Below are 24,584 nucleotides of genomic sequence, written 5' to 3'. Positions count from 1 at the left end.
CATTACATCGTTCATTCATTTACAGTGCAGTCATGAAGTGATATGAATCATAGCTCACAGGTAGGAAAGATCTCTCCCTTTTGAATATAATTAAGATGAAATTAATTAATAGTGCTACATTCACCCAGAGGCAAGATTATAATCCACAGACGTTAACAATTAACACATATGGAGCTGGATTCATGGTGACCCCCTGGGGGCTTTCCATTTTACACCCAACAAAGTCAAAGCAATACTTCAAACATTCTTCGGATCTCTTCGGGAGTTTCCCGATTCTTGTTGATTGCTCTTCATCTCGTTCCCGCTGCTCTTCTTCAGCACTTCTCTGTACCAACACCAAGACTCCAATTTGCCTGTTTTGACCTATAAGTGAAGATGCACTTTGCTACACATGAAAGAGAACGCGCAGCACACTTTAATTGGCGCCATGAGTCACTTGGCTTTGTCTCGCCGCGTCTGAGTATCAGCTAGTCTTTAGTTCAGCGACAGCGGAGCTTCAAGTGGTAAAAATATCTTCAGATCTACTATGCAGGCTCGCTGCCACGCGGACAGATTTTTACAGCTTGGTAAACCCACTCAGTGAGTACTCTTGATGGCTTAATGCCATCTAGGAAGGCCAATTTTTCCATCAGCTTTAATTGGTGATTGAGTATTCTTCCTTTTCTCTTTGCACACACGCTGGGCACAAGTACAGCTGTTATAAGCCCCCTTGGCCCGACTCTGTCTGTAACCTCATTCATCCATTTTTACAGCAATAGATTTTTTCCGTGCATATTTGAAGACCATAACAAGGAAAGTGAGTTAGCCTATGCGATGCTCTATTCGTGGATGTGCTGAAAAATCAATACAACTAAATTAGCCTCATTTTGCTCGTATGAAATTCTACTCTAATGTGCAATTTATGGGTAGAGTTTATTTGTCTGATTGTCTTGTGAAAATGAATTTTATTAGACAGGCTTAGCTGTTGGAGTTGTTGTATTGCATGTGTCATCTGTCCCTTCCCTAAATTGAAATCCAGCGCATACATAAGGTTGTACGCCAACAGGAAATAGAGTGGGAGCAGTGTTCGCTGGGAAGGCAGGCTGACTCAATTTGGAGCACCGCACCACAGGTAGACGGCAGGTCTGTCGGTCTGGGGTCCCTCGGTGGTAATAAATAGTCTTTATTTTAAAAAGCGAGAGGCAGAGCACGCTGGCGGAGTGGAGGGCCCTGTCTGTAATCCAGCACTGTGGATGGTTCTTGGCTCCCAGAGGAACAGGCCTGCGTCAGCACTACAGTGCCATAAAAATGCTGAGGCACTGGCTTGCCAGGCGCGAGCCAGCCGAGGAATAATGGCCATGATAATGTGGGTTATTTCTGGGCTGTTTGCACAGCTTTACTGGGCTTTATTCAGCACCATAACAACTGACTGACTTAAGCCATTATCTCACCTCATTATCACAGGCCATTCCCACCACTGATATACTATTACATGTTTATGGAGCAGAAAAGGAGAGAGAGGAGATGAACTTGTGCTGCCTTCAGGTGGTGTTGGAAGTATAATTAAAAGTTGAAGGAAAGAGCAGCTGAAGAAAGTGGTAGTAAAAGTGAGGATTTGCAGTTATATAAGAGTCTATCAAAGCTCATGTGAGGAGTTTTTGCTGGTTATGAAACAGACTGAATTAATTCTGATTACTCTATACGACCTACAAAAGCAAACAGACCACCAGCGACAAGATTGATTATTTCTATATCGTTATTTTTAATGCCTGAAACTGCTGGCGGGGGGTAGGTGTCAGACGAAGTGATTAACTGCACTCTGCCTTTGTTTACATTTTCCAGGGCCAAAAATTTAAAGTGAATGATACATATGACTGTTAAAGAAAGCAGGATGAGATTTTATGTTTAAAGCCACCACTTAAGCATGTTCAGGACAAAATCTGCAAAGAGAAAATAGGTACGGCTTTGTCCACCGGGGGCGCCAAAATCGACACCAAAGCCAAATTAGTAAAGAGCTGGTGATTGAGTCCATGGCCCACAAATGAAAGCCCATACATTTATAGTATTACAGTTAGAGTGAGCTCCATAAAGTACTCTGTGATTACCGCCGTCACCATCTAGAAACTGAGATCACACTCTGACCATCATGTTGCAGATGTGAGGAATGTGTTATGTTTGTTTACGAGATAATGAGCATTTTATGCCGAGATTGTTTGCAGAATTTTCTGTCATCAAAACATTAATGATATACCACATTATCTTTTATTCATTCAGCGGTATTTAATAGGCTTTCATCCGTTTTTATGTGTGTGATTTCCAACGCAGCTACCAAAGAAATATTCTGTTTGTTTCCTGGTTCTGTTTTGTTATTTCCATCCAAATGCACTATAATGTGTAAGCTGTCAGATTTACGGCTTCCAGACTCCAAAGCCGGAGCTTAAGAGATGCAGGTGAGGGCAGCAATAGTATAAGAGGTGAGAGGTGCCACAATAAGGAAAAATAACTTGGCTTGTGTGCTTAACTGTATGTGTTTGTGTGTGTGGGGCTTACTCCAGCATCTCATGGGCCCAGCCGTAATTTCATTTCCTTCCCTGCAGGCTGGAAAAATGGTGGTTATCTATACGGCTCAGGTGCAAACCTGATAGCAATGTGAGTGACATTTGTTATTATTCCGAGATTTTCCCTCCTACTGCGTTTGAGTGGCGGCGACCTTGTACGGTAGGCAGGGAGAGGTGCGCTCAGTTAATAGACCCCCCAGCTGGATATCAGTGGCCTTGGAAAAAGGGCCATTCATACGGCTTTACCCAAACAGATGAGAGCAGTGGCACCAGAGTCATCTTAGAAAGGGAAATAACAAATTCCCTTTTTTTCTCCCACAGGTGTTTGAAATGATATACACAGTTGAGTAAGAAATATAGGTCACTCCAGCATCATGATAGTGGTCGGAGAGGGAAAGAGGGAGGGGAAAGTAATAAATGCAGAAAGAGATGGAGGTAAAAGATGAGGAGGAGCAGAGGAAGTCGGGAGCAGAGTTAATAGCGTGCTGGGCAGGCAGGCATCGACAGGGGAGTTGTTATCACCCAGGCATGTTCACAAGCCTTCAAAACACAAACCAGCCTCCTCCTTCCTGCTTAATCCTGAGGTAATACTCCGCCCAGACCCCCTCAGCAATTCAGGTTTTCCCCCCGCTGAGGATATCAACAAAACGCTGTGGAACTGGAAGGGTGTGTTTTTTTCCTCTTCAATGGCCCAATCCTTCATGCTTTCAAGGCCACTTTTTATACCAACCTGCCCCCTGTTTCTCACCGTCACTTCCAAAACCACAATCACTGCCACCAAACACAACAAGAGAAGCTGTCACAGTGAAAGAAACAACATCGGTTAGTCACATTTAAGTCACATTCTAGTCCTCAGCTATCAACTAAGGTAGATTATTGATGGTTATTGTTAGGTTAAGGGTGATACAGAAAAACAGAGAAGGTTGACAATATATAAGGAGGTGCAATGTTAATATACAGTATAGCATTAGGGATGCACAATATTATCGGCACGTTATCGGTATCTGCAGATAATAGCTTTAAAATAACATATTGGCATCTGCTGATATTTACCGATAAAACAACGCTTGAATTCTGCCTAAATGCTCGATGATTCCCTAAAAGCTTGACATAATGCTACGACATTAACTTGGCATGAGTGTGTGAGTGCACTGCCTGCGCAAAGTTATCAACAATAAACAAATACAGACTAAAAAGTCACAGAAACTCGAGCTAAGTTAAACAACTTTCACAACTCTTAACTAGCTAGCGGTTAGCTCACATTCTCGTCGTTTTACCGGACTTAACGACATCAAACACGCCGAATATACACTCGCAGCTAAAGCCGACGCTAACAGAGAGTAACATAAACATCAGTGCAAAACTAACTTACATATTCATAGCCGCACACACGATAAAAAGAGTCCGTCCGAGATCACTGATGTCTCCGTAGTAGGTGCAGTAAACAAGTCCGGGCATGTCTCCCTCACTGCCGTGTTTCGGGGGGATGCTGCTTTCAAGTGCGCTCAGATACCTGAGTGATCAGACGCGTGACCTTTTGTACAACGCCTCTTCCGTCAAGCGTGAAGAAGGGTGCAAGATGTTTTTGGCCACTACAGTAAGAGTAGGCATGATATTAATTCCACTACAGGGGAGACTTGATGTTGCAATTAGGTGGAAAAAAACATGTGCCTAATATATCGCTATCGAAATCGGCAAAAAATCCAATCGCGTGCACCCCTAATCTTAATGTATATCATGGCTGATTAAAGCTGCTCATGTGACACAGTAGTATCTGGTGCTGGTAACTGCATTTTTGAATCATTATTAAATTAGAAATGTAAATTCAGGACCTCAGTATGTCTTACATAGTTAATTTAGTTTGTTAACTTGTGTTTTATTTTGAAATGACAGTCTAAAATGGCTGAGAAATACAGATTTTCTAGGTACCAAATTTGCTCGGCCAAGCTACAGCCTAAAATTAGCCATTAGTCTTGTTGCCAGGCTCATGCCAGCTCCGTGATGAATAGTACACCAATATCATCCCAACTCCACTTATCTTGCTGCCAGTGCTGGCTCAAAGCTTTCTCAATAGTTGCTAAGTGTATCTGATTCTCAGCCCGGCTGCACACATCTTACACGTATCCAAATCTGGCAGCCATTTATGGGCCGGAAGCAGGTCACATTTTTTTCTGACTTTGAGCTGCAATCTGCCTGAATCAGGTGCTTAAATGGGTTATGTCTCCGTAATGATGAACAACTTTTAATTTGTAGTCTTCTGGCTAAATTCTGGGATACATTCAGTATTCAGTTTAATAAATCCTGGTCTTAAAATATCCTTCTTTGATATTGGACACACTGTTACGATGTGTCTTATTATAGGCTGTTTTTTTTCATTGTTGGACATGAAAGGTATTTAAATAAGATGAAATATCCCAGTTTCTACCTACGTCTCACTATTTTAACCCTGACAGTATGTATGTTAATGCCTGACAGACTCTTTCCTCAAAGTCTGAATTTCTTACAGTTAAGAAGTTGTCTGCTTTCAGAAAGTCTTTTTTTCACTGAAGCTCAAAATTAGTGTTGACAGACTTGGAAAAGACTGAATCGGAGATGACAGAGAGTGGATGCGTTAAGATTACCAGTAATGGCGACAAATCTTCTTCTCCCGGCTTTGAACTGTCTGTTTCTGTCTCTTTGAGATGCATGTTGTCTGGGGGATCAGGCAGCGTGGAGAGCCAGGTGCGAGGGGCAAAAGCTGATAAAGAAGCGAGGCTGCTATCAGAACACAGGGCCTGATAAAGGGCAACACTTGCCACCGCCGCTTCCTGATATATAGCTGCCGCGACCACAGCAAACCCTGTTTTATATTTATGTTTTATGTTTATTTTTCTCCCAGAAAAACCTGCCTATTATAAAGCTTCAGAGCAACATCTGAGTCATACATTTTTAAACTTTAACTACAAAGCCAACAATATATGGGCACCACAATATTACACTCATTTGGTTGTTAAACATCTTATTCCAGAACCATGGGTGGGCATGAATGTGCAGCCAAAACAACCTCCACTCTTCTGGGAGGCTTTCCACAAGATTCTGGAAAGCTGTTACAGGGATTTGCTTCCATCCACTACACAGGAGCTTTACTGAGGTCTGCCTCTGATTCGGAGGTCTGGCTCGCGTTTCGCGTTCCAATTAATCCCAAAAGTGTTGGATGTCTCTGTGCGGGCCAGCACAGTTCTTCTCCGCCAAACTCTGTGAAATATTTTCTGTGGACATGCCTTTCTGCACAGTGGCATTGTCATGTCGAAAAAGGAAAATTACCCCACACTGTTGCCACAAAGTTGGAAGCAATTTATTGTCTAAAATACTTTTTTATGCTGAAGCTTTAAAGGAGGATCCAGGTGTGTTTAAACCTGGGCCAAAGAGACACAGCCAAGAGACAGGCTGTCTGCCATTTAACAGAAAGCATCCTTTAAAAAATAGAACGCTTTGTTAAAGTCATATACAAGATCTCAGTTTCGTTGTCTTTGGCGGCACCTATGGCGATAAACGGTAATTGCGGGAGCACACTTCCCAGATATCCAGACAGTGTTGCATGTCTGACGTCCACGGTTGGCTCCTGGTTTGCCTTCATCTGAGCGTCCAATTTGTTTCTTTTTCTTTGGATTTTCACTTCTTGTTGAAGTTGTAGCTGTAGTCATCCATCTTTTCTTTGTTTGTTCAGCCATAGTAGATTACTGTTTACTCGCAACACTTGCAGAGACCGGAAAAGCAGCCGCTTAGCTCCGCCTACCCTCTCTGGCAGACCAACCACTGCTGGCTGATGGAAAACGCGTCACTAACTGGGCGCTGCTTGTGATTTTTTCTGTGAAGGTCGCCACAGACACCCAGTCTGTAATACTGTGAATGCAAATGCTTTCATCAGTGGGCCATAGGCTCAGTCACCATTGTGTTACCTCATTCAGCGATAGTTAGAGACTTAACAGAGATTTATTTAAATGAAAATCTTCGAGATTATTACTTTAAGGTGAGATCATTTTTTTCAAATAGAAACAGCAGACTCTATTGACAAAACAGTGATTTTACCTTGCAGAACACAGGAGCTGCTGGTATACCACTGCCTTAAGCGGTTGGTAAGTGTTATTGTGTTGGATCTGAGCTAACCCTTTAAAACAGCAAAGTCACCCAACAATACCAAAAGTCTAACTGCTGAAGGCAGCAGTACATTGCAACTCCCGTGCTCTGCCAGGTAAGGTTACTGTTTTTGTCGATGGAGTCTGGTGGCTTCTAAGAGAGCGATGTAACCGCTGTTTCTGCTTAAAAACTTACTTTACTATAAAGGTATCTTTGTAGGGATTCTTTCCTTAATGTCAGACACTTTGATTAGTATCAGGAGCAAATACAACGCCTTCAATTGGACATACTTTAAGAGATGTTTGTCCTAAAGATTTCATAGATATTACATCCTATCTGGTGGCTTTAGGCTTGAAGCAATCTACTCAGTTTTTTCATTAAGGCCCCAAAATATGAAACAATGAAAGAAAAATAGGGCCCAGGTTCAATATGTTGCAGTTTCCCTTTAAGAGTTAGCTTCATTGGAACTAAGGGGCCCAAACTGAGTTACAGCCCAAGGGCAAAAACAAACATCTAATATTGAGATGAAATATTCCTATGAACTGCTCCACATGTCATTTATATATGCATGACAATCAAGAATATGTCATTCCATTAATATCCCATACATTACTTCTACAGGCCATATTCTGTATGTAAAGTGTCTCACATTGCCATATCCAGATCATGGTAGAGGCTGTTAATGCAAGCAGGGAATGGATGCCGTCATTAGATGTAGAGATGAAGGAAATGAAAGACTCTAAAAGAGAAATAAACAGATTAATAACATGGAAGGTTCCTGCCTCGCCTCTCTCAATTAGTGCTAAATCAGCAGCGGTTATTAGCCTGCCTCTAATTGAACGCAATAGCGAGCTCTGCTAATGCAATCCTCCAGGTGTAATTGGTGTCAGAGGGAGAGGTTGATCTTCTGCCAGCCTTGTAGACAGACTACTCTTCTGTCGACAAGGCCTCGCTATTGCCCTTTATTTGTTACCTGCCCCCTTGTGACATCAGCCATTAGCCAGAACACGTCTGATCCTGCCTCGACGTATCTTCAGGGAAAACACTTTACCTCACTAAGGAGGCGATTGCTCTAGAGATGATCCAAGTGAATCCTCCAACTAAAAAGCAAATTCTCAAAAGCTCTCTTAGCCTTTTGGGGATCTGTGTTTTGGAGAGAATTTACACAAAGCATCTGCCTGGTTCAGTCAAAGTGAGGTGGAGAAAAACATATTTATAAGCAGATCTGAACAACCTTACCTGAAGTGACAAATACAACCAGGAAGGTGTGACTTTTCTCACCAGTTTTTAGTCCCTGCTGCTCAGAGCGTCCCCAAAAAGATAGTGCTGGCACTGTGGCTTCCTCATAGGGATGCTGATGAGTAAATACCTGGCTTTCTCTAGATAAAGCAGTTGGCATTCAGGTCAAAGAGTTCATTTCTTGCCTCGTCAGAGCAGAGAGCCTTTCTTTCATGCTTTCAGGGTCGTTCTCGTGTTGGTTGCCAGACCTGGCACGTGGTTTTTTATCAGGTGTATCTTCAGCTCTGACCACTCTCTTAAAAAGTCCTGATTGATGGGCTGCTGCAGAGACAGTCGTCCTTCTGGCCCCCTGCTCTTTCTTTGCAGAGAATCTCAGCAGCTCTTTGTGCTCAGTTATTTACTTTCAGCTCTACTTGGTTTTGCTTGGTTCCAAATTTCTTCAGTGATGAGCCCAGTGTTCTCCTGGGAACTTTTCAGCGCTATGGCTTCTTGTTTTCTTTTTTTAGCCTCATCCTCAGATCTGCCTCAGTAGAATTCTATCAGCTGAGAGGTTTTTTTGAATTTCATGGCTTAGTTTTTAGCTCCACCATGCATGTGAACCGTGACACCTTTTAATAGACAGGTGTGTGCCTTTCAAAAGTACTTCAAATCGATCGAATCGTCCTCAGGTGGACTCTAAAATAAAGTTTCACACCCCGTCTAAACTCAGTATGGAAACTTTGCACCTCTGCGCTTCTTGTATCTGTGCTGCTGCTGCACTGTATTATTAAGCAGTGCAGCAGCTGTCAGCAACACAGCCTGTCAAGAGCGAGAGAACGACAAATAAACTTTACTATTTCATTGTCATAAATATGATTACTGCATCTGAAAATACTGATAGCACATAATCTTGATAGAAGTTGCTTTAATATTGACCACAAAAGTGCGTACAAACTTTTGAGGTGCTTACAGTGAAGTACATTTATTCACTGTTGATTTGTTGTAAGGCAACAGCATAATGCTTTGCAACTCTATTTCCATTTTAGAAGAAATGAAGATCAGTTTGAAAAACACTTCAATACTTTTAAATATCAATGGCTTACTTTGAACTTGCACTTATTGATTTGAGTATTGTATGATTATGTTAGGTGATACTGCATTGATTCTGCAAGACACTGTTTTGATTTACAGCTAAAATACTTTTTATTATAGACTGTATAAAAAGATGGACGACATGACAGCTCCCTAAAAGTGAAGCCAAAACATCTCTAGCGCCCCCTGCTGACTGGCTGCAGTATAGGTCATAAAGCCCGCCTCCTCCGTGTTAACAGATGGGACATGAGTCAGACTATAAAATCAAAATACACGTCAAATACATTTTTCTCATGTCATTTTAGTTAGTTCTCTTATCATGCTGATTTATGTCCAAGTGTTCATTTTTCATGATGAGTTTATTTTTAATTACTTATTTGATGCTGTCAAAATGATGATTGACAGCTCTGTTGACCAATCCGGCTCCTGCAGCCGATCTGTAGAGTAGAGGAGAAACGGCGAGAGGAGACGTAACAAAAACAATCACATCTGCTTCAGACCAACACAAAGAAGCTGTTCTGCTGTTAAATACTCCAGCGTGCGGGGTCTTTGCTGTTTCTTTCCCCAGTAATTTGAGTGTGTGTTTTGGTTAGCGGGAGGTAGCTATGGTGGCTCCGCCTGCCGATCTCTGCTAAGCAGCTCTGGCTCCAAGTGACGTTACCAGTGCAAGATGGCAGCGCCTATCACAGGGGCTATTTTGCCATTAGTTTCGTACAATGAGAGCAGATGGAGTCGCGTATATATACAGTCATTGATAGCAGGGTGTTAATCCTTTGCATACAGTACAAAAAGTCATACAATGGTTTTGGATGTTACAGGGACTGTGGAAAATACAGATCTCACTGTTCTGATTGCATCGTACATATCGTATCTCCAGATTCTTAGCGATACACAGCCCAACTTCATATTTTTTAAATCCCAGGTTATTGTTTGAACTGTCTCGCCAATGTTGTCATGTAGAAACACCTGAACACACACACACATGCATTTGACACATGTATTAAGCTTTTCCCTTCCTCTTCTCTCCATCTAGATGAAGCTTGTGCCAACTGCTCTTTCGGGGCAATCTGCGATGCCCAGAGCGGGCAGTGTGTGTGTCCATCAGAGTGTGTGAACTCCCACCAGCCTGTCTGTGGCAGCGATGGCATCACTTACCAGAGCGAGTGTGACCTGCACGTGCAGGCCTGCAATGAACAGATGGACCTCCGAGTGGTCAGCCAGGGGGAGTGCAGTAAGTAATGCAGTCATATATTTATGCAGTATATGTCTAATACTTACAGTGTGATACTCCCAACTTCAAATGCAGAATTTAAATGATTCTTGGCATATGCACGAGTCCTGGGGTGATCAAAGAATAAAAAAGAAAGAAAAATGCATGGTCTGTGAAGTTCTTCTTCTCCGGCTCTAAATTAAATGTGGATAAAAAAGAATACAAGTAGAGCTCAACATCATACAGCTGCAGGCAGCCAGCTCATATTCTAACAAACTCTTTGAATTGCAAGTAACTCAGATGTGGAATTACTGAGGTAGCACGTTTGTCAGTTTTTACAGAGGGATTTATAACAAGAGGACGAGGCATGCATGGCAATTAGTAAAGGATCAGAGATAACGCATTGAGAAATGATTCCAGAGATGCATTTTTAGTTTTGGTGTCACTGAAATCCAGAACAACTCCATGAATATTTTAGTTTTTTTTGCATTGACCCATCCCGCTCTGACGGTCCCTCTGCTGTGTGTATAATTCAGAGACATGCGGCAGCACAGTTTGTGCCTGGGGGGCCCGGTGTGTCCAGAATAAGTGTGAGTGCCCGCAGTGCATCGGCGAGGCCTTCTCAGCGGTGTGCGGAAGCGATGGCACCATCTACAACAACGAGTGCGAGCTCCGTCTGTCCTCCTGCATGCAGAAGAGGAGGATTGATGTGGCGAAGCCCGGCAGCTGTGATGAAGGTAGGAAATGGACTTTGAAATGGTGTAATTATGTTAACCAACCGGCCATTGAAATGGTGTAATTATGTTTATCAACTGACCTGTGGTACAGTATTCAGTCATCTGTGGACTTTCATAATGGTTGCATATGCCACCAGCAGCATGCCAACAGGCTAGCATAGCTAAAGACGAAGTGAAAGTCAGAGAGCAAAACCTGTTACATGAGCAGAAATGGCTTCTGGGTGATTAAGTTCAGGTCAGCTGTTCATTTTAGAAGCAACATTTTCATGCTCTGCCTGTCTTGTTTGTCCATCTCTTACACTCCATTTCTTCAGGATAGTAACAGGGTCTTTATTCAGCTCACCTGTTAATAGACTCATACCTTTTATAATTTACCCTTTTTTATTATTTTTTTCATATTTTAGTCAGAAGCGTCCCTGTTTTCATGTTTTTTTTCTTATTTCCTGCTGTGTTTGGTTTCTTGATCGACACTTTAATGGATTTCATCGGCTTATAAGGTATCTTCAGGTTTTAAAAAGCAGGCTTTTAATGTGAAATATCTGGAGGACGTGTACAGGGTGGCCCCTTAAAAGTGGATAGTTCAAAACATCAGTTGTTTTTCTTGGGCCCCCCTGTGGATAAAGCCGTACCTATTATCTGTTTGCTGAATTTGTCCTGTACATGCTTAAGTGGTGGTTTTTAACAAAGAATCATATGTCGTATGTATCGCTCACTTTAAATTGTCGGCCCTGGAAAATGTAAACAAAGGCAGCGAGCAGTTAACCGCTTCGTCTGACACCTACCGCCCGCCAGCAGTTTCAGGCATTAAAAATAAGTATATAAAAAGAACCAGTGTTCAGCAAAACACTCCTCACAGGAGCTTTAAGAAGACCTCAGTGAAATCTTTTACACAGACCAGTGCAGAAGTAACATGATGGCAGGCTGTAACCTTTATAAACCAAGTCTTTAATAACCCTTCAGTGTTAATCATTCACACATTTTTTATTCATTTAAATGTATTTAACCAGGACAAGCCTCATTGAGATTAAAAATCTCTTTTACAAGAGTGTCCTGGCCAAGCCACACATTTTAACAAAGTTTTAGACACACAACACAAAACAATTACAAACACAGGTCAACATATTCTGTGTCACATAGCGACACTGCTTCCTCCAACGCCTTCAATCTACTTTTAAAAAGAGATCAGATCCTCCTGCAGCAGATTCCAGGCAGCAGGAGCAGCGTACCCGAAAAACCTTTTCCTCATTTCAAGACGCACTTTGGGGACAGATAGCAAAATTAAGCCTTGCGAGTGGGTCACAGAGCGAAGACTGCAGCTTCCAGCATGTTTCAGGAAATCAAAATGTAACCTGAAAAGTGGTGTCACATTAAAAATCCGTGTTTCTCCAATGCTCTTCAATGGACACAGGACGTCAGCGGGGGAAGCTAGCAGAGCTCCAACAAGCTTGATTTTTAGCTTAGGAATCCTTCAGTGTTTATCGTTCACAAGGTTTTTACCGGGAGTAGATTTCTCCTCCTCTCCAAAACAGGTAATTAGAACAGAATAAAGCATCTTCACGATAAAAATCTCGTCTTTAGTTTGGACTTTAGGGGCTGCTAGATGAGCAGCCGCTAACTGTTGTTAGCATTCTTAAAACCTTTATCTTGTTAAACCCTATAGTTTAAAACGCCAGTGACGCGACTTGAAAAGTAAGAAAGTAGCTGCAAAGGTTTTAAAGTCTGACCGAGAACCAGCGCTGATGGAAAACTCTCATAAACATGCATCTTAAGGGTCTAAAATTTGGTCTATAATAGGAGTTTAATTTGGCGCTGATTGGCCAGATACTTTTAACTTAGAAAATTGACTAATAGCCCTATATGTTTAAAATGTTACCGACAATATCAGAACACTGAATTAAAGATCAGCAAAGTATTGGGATTAAAGTCTTTCAGTGAATGCGAACAGTACTTCACTTGGTCCACTTTTATTTGTATGTGTTTTGTTTAAGAATATACAGCATACATTTATCAGCCCTTCTGTTTAATTAGACTTTTAAGTGTGTGACCGATGGCACTTAATGTGAGTATCTCTGATTTTTACGCCTGTAGCTCCACATCATGAATAAATGAGAACTAATTCACCGTGCAAATCATATCTCGATCAGCGCAGACAGACCGAGGCGGAATATCACAGCCCCTCGCTCGGTCCGTCTTGAGGGAGCGACATGTCAACCTCTGGTTGTCATGCATCTGGACATCTGCAATGCCGTTTCCCCCCTGTGGCTGCTGGGTCATCACAGGGAACATAGTCATCCTCTGACAAGGTGTGAAGGGGAGCAGATTACACCTGCCAGCAGGAGGGATGGCTGGAGAGAAGAAAAGAAGGGGTAGATGGAGGACAGAGCAGATAGAGATGAGAGGAATCCTCTTCCATTCTGATTGCTAGCCAGGGGTGTTCCTTTCTTTTCCCTTTTTCCCCTTATCTTTCTCTCGACCATTGTCTACCACATTGGCCCTGGGCCCGTTAGACGAATCGTGCCACCAAAGCTTCTTGTGCTCGATTTAACATCGTTTCATTGACTGAGACGAGTGACCTTTTTTGTATGTAGAGCATGAAGTGATGTGAGACTGTATGCACATGATGCAGACAGACACGCTCTGTCCTCTGTCTGTCTGTTGTCTGGTATATATACAGTAGATATAGATGAAAATGCTCTCCTCTACTTCCCCAAGGGCACTGCTTTGCTTGTGATGTCTGATGGCTTAGTTTTTCTATTTTATTCTCCCTTCACACTGTCTCTGAACATCCTGCTTTTTTCATCACTTGCTCATTTCGATTCAGAGAAACCATCAGGCTTACACAATGGAATCTTCTTTTTTTTTCACTCCCCGCCGCTCCTCGCCATCCCACCCACTCATGTCTCTCTCCACTTTGCACTGTTCTCCGTCAAAATTGTGCCTCTTGACAAAAGGGGCACCGATGTTTTCACAGATAGGGGTGGAGATGGGATCGTCTGCAATCGATAAATTTCACCCTAGGGGTGACAACTCGTCCCGTCTTTTTCTGAAGGCTCCGTCCTCAGTCCTTTCAGCCCCCTCAAATCTGACCCAGACCCTCCACAGGAAGTCTGGTGTGATTGTAAAACGATCAAAACCAAGTTGCTGTTTTTTCCCTTTGAAGTATCTGTTCCAGCTGGCTGTTATTTCTTCTTTGTGACATATAGCAAAGAGATTTTGTTGTTGATGTATTCACGCCTGCCTAGATGTATGGATGGTAGGATTTGGCAAAATTAAGAGTATATATTGTGCCACATAACGCTCTGTCAGAAAAGACCAAAGACTGTGTTTTTCTATCGACAGCAGCAGAGCTCTACATCAGCGGTGTGCACAACCCCCCCGCTCCATACCTCATATCTCAGATAAGCCTGGAGAGGAAGTGAACATGTGATTTATTCGCTTACGTAGACCTGACTTAAAAACCATCCTCATTAGTCTTGCAGGGGGGAGGGGGCCACAGAGCATAAAAATGGAAGTTGTTTTCTTCCGCCTTTTGTTTAACAGTAATGAAAAATGACAGTGTTCCCACTGTTGGCCATACAGGGAAATTTATCACCTGTTTAATTTCACACTCGGGTAGGCCTGGCCTCAGCTCCTTTTTCCCGACACTGACAAAGTGGCGACTGAGAGCAGTGCATCACCTTCGGGGGGCTCGGGTCCTTTTTTTAATTTAATGGACATTTAATAAACAAGATTATGAGCGCAGGATCACACAGTGATGCGCCCTCCACACCCTGCTCCTTACATCGATTGGATCATAAAAGCTGCAAAAGACATGAAAGGGCATGATGAAACAAAAAGCAAAGTGGGAGGCCGGGGGGGAAAAAAGCTCATCGGTGAGATCAGCAGATTTTTATCTTCAGGCTCCATCCATCACAGGTGTAACCTTCTGTTTAGGCAACAAAACTCCTTTTCTCCTTCTTCTATCTTCATCCCTCCTCCCCACCGGGCGTGATGCTCCATCCCTCTCTGTCTCACCCGACTTTATTTGGACTAACATGCTGTCAGGTACATCAGGAGCGTGGACGGATAGATGAAGCGAAAACAAATGCAAATCGTGCCCTACTGCTTCCTCTGGCAAAGGCCAATGTCATCTCTGATCTTTGCCGTGACACACGCCACAATCAGAGAGGATTTGCTCTGAATGATGGATGCTCAAGTTGACATCCACGCAGGTGAATATCGGTCGCTCCCGGAGCCGTTGCTGACATGACGTCTTGACTATATAGTTGACCAAACATCTGCATCCCTGTCCATCACACACGTTTCCTTCTCTCTATCCTCATATTTACCCCTCGCCTCCTCTTTCTTCCTCCCTCACTCCTTATACAGTTCTGACAGCAGCATCCTCTCCATCACTGCGACTATTATTTCACTGTCAAATGTTTTCTCCCTCTCGGTCTTTCTTGGACATTATTCTTATGCTATTAATTTCCTTTTTTCTCCTCTCCGGCGCTGAATCCTGTCTTCTTAATGGAGCTCCCTTGGCTAAATAGACTCCGGCTTCTGACATGATTGAGTAAAAAGGGAACGGATGGGCAGTGCACGGAGAATAGCTGATGCAGCCATCTTAGCCGGGGATGTATTAATTGAAAGGTTCATAGGCAGCGCGGGTGGCTGGCGCATCAAAGAGCAACAGCTAATTAGGACCCCCCTTCGCCCTTCACTTTTATTTATTCCATTCTAATGTCTTACCTCTTTTATTTATTTCTCTCGCCTCTGTATGAGGGCCTGAGCTGAATATAAATTTGCTACTCCTGCATATTCCTTTTAATGTGTCTTTCTCTGGCGTACAGTACATGGATACAGATGGCCAGCAGCGCAGATCTTATTATAATTTCCCTCTCTGATCTGTTGTTGTGTCAGCTGACTTCTTCTTTCTCAGACATAGACTGTATATAAAAAAGGAGTGGATGTAGCTTCTTAGTTTTAAGAGTAAAAGCAATGCGGAGCTTCCCTAAACCTGTATTCTTTCTAATGACCAGCAGGGGGGGACTCAGCTGGATGCAAAAATAAGTCACGTTGCGTATAAGTCTACCGGAAAAGGACCTGATTTAATCTGGTAATCTTGAAGATCTCAGTTTCATTCTCTTTGGCGGCACCTATGGCGATAAACGGTATTTGCGGGAGCACACTTCCCAGATATCCAGACAGTGTCGCATGTGTGACGTCCACGGTTGGCCCCGGTTGTAACTCTTGATTTTCCTCGCTGACGGTCGCTTTCCTTTTTTTGCCTTCATCTGAGCGTCCAATTTGTTTCTTTTTCTTTGAATTTTCACGTATTTTTGAAGTTGTATCTGTAGTCATCGATCTTTTCTTTGTTTGTTCAGCCATAGTAGATTACTGTTTACTCGCAACACCTGCAGAGACCGGAAAAGCAGCCGCTTAGCTCCGCCTACCCTCTCTGGCAGACCAACCACTGCTGGGTGATTGAAAACGTGTCACTAACTGGGCGCCGCTTGTGATTTTTTCCGTGAAAGTCGCCACAGACACCCAGTCTGTAATACTGTGAATGCAAATGCTTTCATCAGTGGGCCATCAGCTCAATCACCATTGTGTTACCTCATTCTGCAAAGATACTGACTTAACAGACATTTATTTAAATGAAAATCTTCAAGATTATTACTTTAACATTTTCCTGATGAGTTTATGGTCTCAATCGTTAGTTTCAAGTCTTCTTCAATTCAGACAGATGTTAATTTTGTAAATAAGGGTCCCATTTATAGTAAAATAGACAACCTGTCTGGCTACCTGTGATTGACAAGTCGCTCTCAGCTCGACCTTTCAACAAGGACAGAGCAGAAGAATTTTATCTTCAATTTCTCTCACAAATCTGGTTACTTCTGGCTCCAAAAAAAGAAGATGCTGAAGTCAAGGCTTCAAAAGAAATCATCGGGTGACGTCACAGTGGCTCTGTCCTCTTCTTTTATACCGTCTGTGTTTCCAGATGACATCTAAAGCCATGCCGTAATGTCGCTGGCAGCTGAAAGCCATTAGCCCGGCATTAGCTCTGTCACAAAATGTTGTGTTTAACTTAGACTGTGGTTCACAATCGATGAGCAGCGGTACGAGCTCATTTAAGAAGAAAGGATTAGGGTCGGAGGTTCTGCTTCTTTAGAATGAAGACAGAGCGGCTCCCTAACAAGTCCTGATGTTTTGTGGGGGGATGTGGCCTCTGAAACTCGACACAAAGCTCCAGCTCCACTGCTAATGAAGTGAAGGCCGCTCCACTGTATCGACCACTCAAAGCTGTCACAGCCCATTGCTGATGACCCATATCAAAGAACAGCCAGGGCTTCGTCTGCCCCTCCCCTGCACTGTGACCTGCTCCATAATCTACTTTAGAAGATGGGTTATGCTAAGTGGCACCTCCATCACAACGACATTGATTTCACCATTAGAGGAAGGCGCATCAATAGCGAGAGTTGAATGAGCCCTAAAAGTAGGCAGGCAGAGGAAGAAACATCCTGATTACCTGGTGTTGTTCAGTCTTTCAGCAGTGCTGGGAGCTTTTAGTTGGTCTACGTTCCTGTTTTTGAATAACAAATTTGTTTCAAATGAACTTTCTGCCAGCCCCCAGGGTGCCTCTCTCTCTCCGTCTGACATTCTCTCCATCTTACGTGCTGACTGCTTTCATTCCCTGCCTTCACACGCATTCACCTAATCTCCCCCAGGAGTTCCACTGTAGGTGAAATTTGCAACTTCAAAAGCGGGATCCTCCCCCTTTCTGTGCCTGCACTCTGCAACAGCCCCCCATTTGTTTTTCATAAATGAAACTCAGAACTGTCCCGCTGGATATGTTTTCCCCCTTCAGGTAGCTCTGTGAAAGTTTGGATACTTTACTTTTTTAGTTTAACAATAATAATAAAAACACGTATAACCCGTAGAGCTCTTTCATTCCCCTTTAAACATAGGTATGTTGTATTTTTATAAATAATTCTAATCCTTCTATTTTTCTTGACAATAGGAGTACATGCTTTATTCTGCATCTGTGTTTGTTATGCACCAAAACACAAGATTAATTCCTTATATTGATCTTGTGTTTTGGTACAAAAGACCTGATCCTGAGTCAGATTCGGATCCTGATACTGACAATAACTTTTATTGATAATGCCAATATTAAAATCAACATTACAAAGTGCTATACAAATGCAGCAAAATGAAACAAAGTTATACAATTCTAAGGTGATAAGAGGAGATACAAGAGACAAAATAGAGAAACATTTTCATTACTGACTCAGTCGACTGGATATCCTGAGGCAAATCGCTTCAGAGCCTCGGGGCCCTGATCGCAAACACTTTTCCCCCTTAAACTGTCAGACGGGCCTCTGGAAAAGTCAAAACATCTCTGTTCGAGGATCACAAAATACATATCTGAGTGTATGAATCTAAGAGGTCAGAGGTGTTGGAGGCCAGGGAGCTTGCTAAACTACACTTCCTCAAACTAGGGCGCCCGCCTCTGATGTCATGTCACTTTCAAAATCGTCAGGTTTGAAATGCAGACTACAGACCTGAAGACTTTCATAGACGATCGACCGGTAAATTCTGTACCGCACTGAGCCATTGTTCAAAGAAGCAAGTACAAGAGTGATAATAGGCGATCAGTAAGTTAGAAAATAGTTTTATGAGCTCACTTCTCCTAGACACAGACTCTGGGTCTTTATTTTCTTCTTTTTCCAGGAACATAAGGTCAGCTTGAGCAGCTCTCACCCTTCGATCAAGAAAAGTTCACTTTTTAAACAAATAAAAGGCCTCCCGGGGTCACAGAGTTGCTGGGGCAACTTTCTTTAAAGTCTTGGCGATAATTAGATTTTACAGACACTTTGCAATTAGTCGTATTCTCATATCAGGAAGCAGGCACCCATAAAGCGGTGTCTTGCCACCAATTCTCTCTGCACACTTGGAGGCCAGAGTTAATAATTCCCTCCCCTTTTTCTCTCTGATTTAATTGAAATGAAAAGGATGCCTCGCTGGTTGTGCAGAGACGTTGCCTCTAATTTACTTAGTCAATCTCACTACAGTTGGTCATTATCTTGTACTACCAGCAGCGCCTTTGTTTCTTCCTCCCCACTAACAGCAGGATGGACATGTGAATTATCTTTACTTGAGTGACGTTATAGTGTATAACTGTAGCCTTAACTTAAAGAGGAATGAAAGTAAGACACTGTTTCCAACTGAGTCACAGGTAAAAGTGCATCTCCCGTGTGTGTTTGTATGTTTTATTAATGATATTGTGTGTTTGTGTGTGTGTTTAAAATGCAGAATGTGGCTCAGGAGGGTCAGGCTCAGGCGTGGAGAGCTGCGAACAGGACCGCTGTCGCACGTTCGGAGGCTCGTGGGACGAGGATGCCGAGGACGACCGCTGCATGTGTGACTTCACCTGCCAGAGTGTGCCGCACAACCCGGTACGACTACCTACAAATACCCACAACAGACACAAAACTCAATACACACAAACACCAGACACGTATTTTTGTTGACTCCACATTTTGTCAGGGATAAATCAGTCTTGAAGAATATTAAAAAGCACTACTTATAAGGTGGAATCAAGGTGAAAGTTGTCTGTTCATTTATGTTTAAAAAGCAAACAGGAACAGCTTTCTTGGTGTAAATTTGCCAAAATGTACATGGACAGAAAAGAAAAGAATATTTAAAATCAAAGGAGAAAGATGTGTCATGTTTTTCTTAAGAAAGTAAGAAAAACATGACACATCATTATATTTTTTAGTATCAAGACTAACAATGTTCAGGCCACATGTGTCTCTAGACAGTGATGGGTAACGTGACTTTGAAAAGTAACTTGTTACGTTACTGCGTTAACAAAAGCCCCCTTTGTGACTCGTTACACATGTAGGTTATGTTGTCAGGACAGCGTGTAGCCTAATATACGTCTACCTTTGAATGTGTTGACTCTACCATCATTGCATCGCCTCGTTTACGGCCCATAATCTGTAACTCTGCAGCTTGATAACAGGAATGACAGATACAGTATAACCTTTACAGCTCTTTATTATGCTAACAATCTGACAGTGAACTGGGCAGAGGCATACAGTATTAGGCACAGCTGTTTCCATGACAACAACACAGGCTATTAGTCCCACCAGTGTTGTGGAGCTGTGTTTAGCTGCAGATGATTCTTCAGAAGTGGAGCTCTTCACAACTGACAAGCACTTATCCTTCAGACACAACTTACCTCTCACCTTCATGTTGTTCTCGTCCCTTTCAACCAAACATTCAAAATAATGTGAATATTTACAGGAAGTAAATGGATTGATGCAACTGTATTTCCCTTCTGCTGGTAGCTACCTGCCAAGAAGTAGGAGAGAAACAGAGACAGAGCTTCAGGTGGTGACGAAAGGAAAAGCAATTTCTTTTCCAAGTAACGGATTATTAAAGGGCCAGTTCACCGATTTTCAACCTCAGTCCTATCATGCTATCATGGGGACGCTATTCGCTCCTCCAATGGGCCCTGGAAAACCTCCGCCAGACTACGTAAAATGCGCCATCTGGCTGAGGCCAGGGAGCTTGCTAAACTACACTTCCTCAATCCAGGACGCCCGCCTCCGATGTCATGTCTCGTTCAAAATCGTCATGTTTGAAATGTAGACTACAGACCTGAAGATTTTCTAGATGATCCACCGGTATATTCAGATTCTGTACCTCTCTGAGCCATTGCCTGCAGCAAAACGGTAGTATTTCACTCCATCATCTCTCGCTGGGCTGTTCCTTTCAGAGGGAGGGGCGCAATGCACGCTGGGTGTTGTAGGAATGTAGAATGGGCGAAACCACAAGCTGTTTGTACAACTCTCACTATGGCGCCAATTACAAATACTATTGCTTCTATCGATTACAGAGAACACCAGCTTTGACTGACAGTGGCTTTTTCCAGGGGAGAATTTCTCCTTTCATAAAAAGTTAATGAAATGATTTGCAGAATTAACATGTTACTCATTACAACAAAAAAGTAATCCAAGTATTCTAACATATGACTTTATAACACCTTAACCCCAACACTGTCTCTAGAACACTGACACTGACCTGTGTCATTCATGTGTGTTGTAAACCTGCGCACCTACAGGCAAAAAATAACTTAAGACTGAAAAAGTATTATTTGTGTTTTCACAAAAACTTTCCAAGAACACTCAGCACGTCTGAGTTGTGTAACCTATTCTCAAATAACAATGTAGGGTAACTGAGAAAACACATCATTCCCAAGCTTTGAACCACATCTCACAGTCTTCATCAGAGACATGGACGTGGTGGCAGTTGTAGTGATGGCTTTGGTAACATTGCTGAAGGTCGTTACCAAGATCAAGTGGTGTTGCTGTTTTCCAAGGTCAATAATGAATTCTTGCTGCCTTTTGAAGACATGGAGTCACTATGCCATAAAACTTTTATTAAAGCGAGTGAAACTGTAGAAAAAGAGCAATAACCCGAACAGTGTGTTAAATTCAGTTTTGTGTTCTTTTGTAGGTTTGTGGCTCAGATGGAAAGAACTACAGCAACGAGTGCGAGCTGAAGAAGGCCAGATGTGAGAAACAAGAGCACTTGTTGATTCAGAATCAGGGATTCTGTCCAGGTCGGTACATAACACCACTCACTGTTAATGTCATTAAAGTGCTCAGAAGCACACTCACCAAGACTCATGGTCATTGACATCCCATTTCTCCACTCATTTCATCCATTTATGGGGTTGTAATAGTCTGTAGTTGGAATATAATTGTGTTGTCTCTCTGCACTGTGACCACTGGAGCCATGAGCAATTGAAATGAAGAAGGTTAAATATGTGTATGTTTGTTTAATCTGCTCAGGGAGGGTTGACTAAAAAGACTTGCAGCTTTTTAGAAAAGCTCTCCTTCTTATTCTGAAAGTGACCGCTCCTCCGGGGCCGGCTGGTGTGCACAGTTTAAAAATCTTTCTCATTGGCTCATGCATGGACTGAGCTGACAGCTATAATGATTCACTCTTGCTGCCCAGACATTCTGACAATTTATAAACCATTAAATCTGTCCTCACACGCTTGCACCTTAACCCCTCGGGATACCACTTTACCCCACTTTACTTGCAGAAAAAAACCCTCTCTATGCATGTAAATGAATACCACTTTATCAGCCAAACTAGTCGTCAGATCAGCGGCTAAGTAGCAAAGGTTAGCCGTCTTCCTCTCCATGGCTGTGAAGGGTCTTTGCTCTGATGCTAGCACAGGCCGAGGGAGCTGAGCAAAAGGCACTTTAAGGGATTTCATGTGATCATTTCAGCCTGTTTGATTCCCCTGGGTCTAAAAAAGGCGAGAGTTTAGGAGAGAGTGCGAAAGAGGGAGCCGCCAGTGTTTTCACACATCCCTGCAGATTCTTCTCCCCTTGCTAAGCTGGCCTCCTTGGGCACTGACTGTCACGCTTCTCTCCCATCCATGGATAATCAATCCTCTTTTTGAAGAGCCGTCTATGGCTACCAGAGCTCTGGGCTCTCGCTCTCTTATTGGCAAATGGAAAAACTCAGATCTTGGGGAATTTCGCTGCCCTCCACATTAGCTATGTAAAGGAGAAACTTCATTTGACCTCAACTCCAGAAAGTTATCAGAACATGACAGCTCTCTGTGGCTGCATGAAAGCAGCCTTGTTTTTTAGAGGTTCTGATCATTGACTGTATATAAGAAGTGAGTGTCGTCTCTTGGTTTGAAGAGTGAAGCCAAAGTGCCTTGAACCTGCATTCTTTCGAATGATCAGAAGGGGGCAACTCCTCTGGTTGCAAAAAGATGTCCCATTATATGAAAGTCTACCAGAAAATGAGCCTACTTTACACTTGATTTATTACTTACTCACTTATGAGTTTATGGTCTCTGTCGCTAGTTTCAAGTCTTTCAGAAATGATGAACCCTTTAAGTAAGACAGACGATAAAGCAGGGTTTGTTTTAGGGCTTAGCATCTGCGTTTGTAAGTTTCTACTAGACTTCCAACAATTAATCGATCTAAAGATGTTACAACCAGTGAATAAGGGCCCAGATGCAGAACACAAGCTCTGAGGTTTTAGGTTAGTAATGAGGTTTTATTGCGGGCAAAGGGAGATGGAGATGGGTGGATGCTGTCCAGAAGGTTGCAGAGTGAAAGGTGATATGGCAGACGAGGTGAGGCGAGGTTGTGAGCGTGGCTGTTAGAGTGGGGCAGGGTGAGGAGCTGAGGATCCAGCAGGCGGGTTAAGGCAGACAGCCAGGCAGGAAGGCAGATGGGGAGTCATAAACCTATGGCAAAAGAGAACAGGATGAGACGTCGAACAATACAGAGCAATAAACTTCTTAGGTATCAAAAATCTGTGAAAGACCTGAGACGTATTCTACCACGGTGGCCTCCTTTTTGTTATGGAACTGAAAAGACTGTTGGTTTGACAAAAGAGGCAATTTGAAGACGTCGCTTTAGGCTTTTTGACATTTTACAAACCAACAGATAAATCGAGTAATCGTAAAAAAGAATACATTTACTATAAAAAACAACTGATAGAATCTACTCAATAAAACTGAGGAAACAATTTGCACTTTGATTGAGTACATTTTACTTTATGTTTTGAGTGAAGAGTGCCTACATTTAAAAACTATGATACACTAAATTAGGTAAATTCTACTCAACATTTCTCATTAGGTTACAAAACTAATTACTAAATAAAAATGAGTCATAATAACTCCTGACACAAATAACTTTTCACGCTCACACTCACGGGCAATTTAGAGTCACCAATGAACCTAACGAGCATGTCTTTGGACTGTGGAAGGAAGCCGGAGTACCCGGAGGGAGCCCACGCATGCACGGGGAGAACATGCAAACTGGGGCCCACTAGCAACCTTCTAGTTGTGAGGTGACAGTTGTAACTGCTGCACCACTGTGCAGCCTTTTGGGAAGTCAAGATGCTCAAATAAAAATAAATCATAATCAACAACATTAGCCTGCTGGTGTGAATTTCTTAACTAATTCTCAGGAAAGTCAGCCAGCGTAACCGCCAAGAGAAGGCTACACATTTAGATTTCTTGTCACATATAGACACGCCAACTACAAATCGTCTATATCTAACTAATAAATATATCCATCCATCCATTATCTATACCGTTTATCCTGTTCAGGGTTGCGGGGGGCTGGAGTCTATCCCAGCTGTCATTGGGCGAAGGGCGGAGTACACCCTGGACTGGTCGCCAGTCAATCACAGGGCTGACACATAGAGACAGACAACCTTTCGCACTCACACCCACACCTATGGGCAATTTAGAGAGTACTAAATATATAAACACTATAATTCATTCTATGATACACAGCAAAACAGGAATCTTAACTTTAACCCCGATGGCACACTGGCGATACTCGCACCGATCAATCCAACCCTGCTCTGCAGCCAAGAGCAAAATTGTTACTGTTGAAAATTAGGTAATGCAGGTGAACTTATAATTTACACAATTTGCATGGATTTTATTTAATACCCTCAAGAATCCCTTTTTGCAGTGTGCATCAATAACAAAAGAATAGTTAGTTGCAGCCCTAGTCTCTGCCACAGCAACCTGACAACCAGGAAAGAAGCAAAGCATTGGTATCCAGTCTCTCGTCTAAATATGGTCGCGTCTGGTTCCTAAAAAACGACATGGCAGCAGCTAAAACTTCG

General features: G+C 42.7%; 1 protein-coding gene across 2 annotated transcripts in view; it reads left to right on the top strand.

The window, feature by feature from the left end:
• The window catches only part of agrn (agrin), a 206,628-nt gene that overhangs the window by 113,226 nt on the left and 68,818 nt on the right, over positions 1-24,584 (top strand). For both annotated transcript variants that reach the window (XM_069659364.1, XM_069659363.1), the window contains exons 8-11: positions 9,997-10,194; positions 10,710-10,910; positions 19,209-19,351; positions 21,420-21,525. In XM_069659364.1, the coding sequence (XP_069515465.1) occupies positions 9,997-10,194; positions 10,710-10,910; positions 19,209-19,351; positions 21,420-21,525 (648 nt within the window). The remainder of the gene's footprint in view (positions 1-9,996; positions 10,195-10,709; positions 10,911-19,208; positions 19,352-21,419; positions 21,526-24,584) is intronic.

Source organism: Semicossyphus pulcher, unplaced genomic scaffold (genome assembly GCF_022749685.1).
Source record: "Semicossyphus pulcher isolate SPU_LCO1_2020_fin unplaced genomic scaffold, fSemPul1.0.p SCAF_13, whole genome shotgun sequence".
In the NCBI taxonomy this organism is placed as follows: Eukaryota; Metazoa; Chordata; class Actinopteri; order Labriformes; family Labridae; genus Semicossyphus; species Semicossyphus pulcher.
The sequence above is the reverse complement of the archived record's forward strand: the minus strand, read 5'-3'. Positions and strand labels throughout refer to the sequence as shown.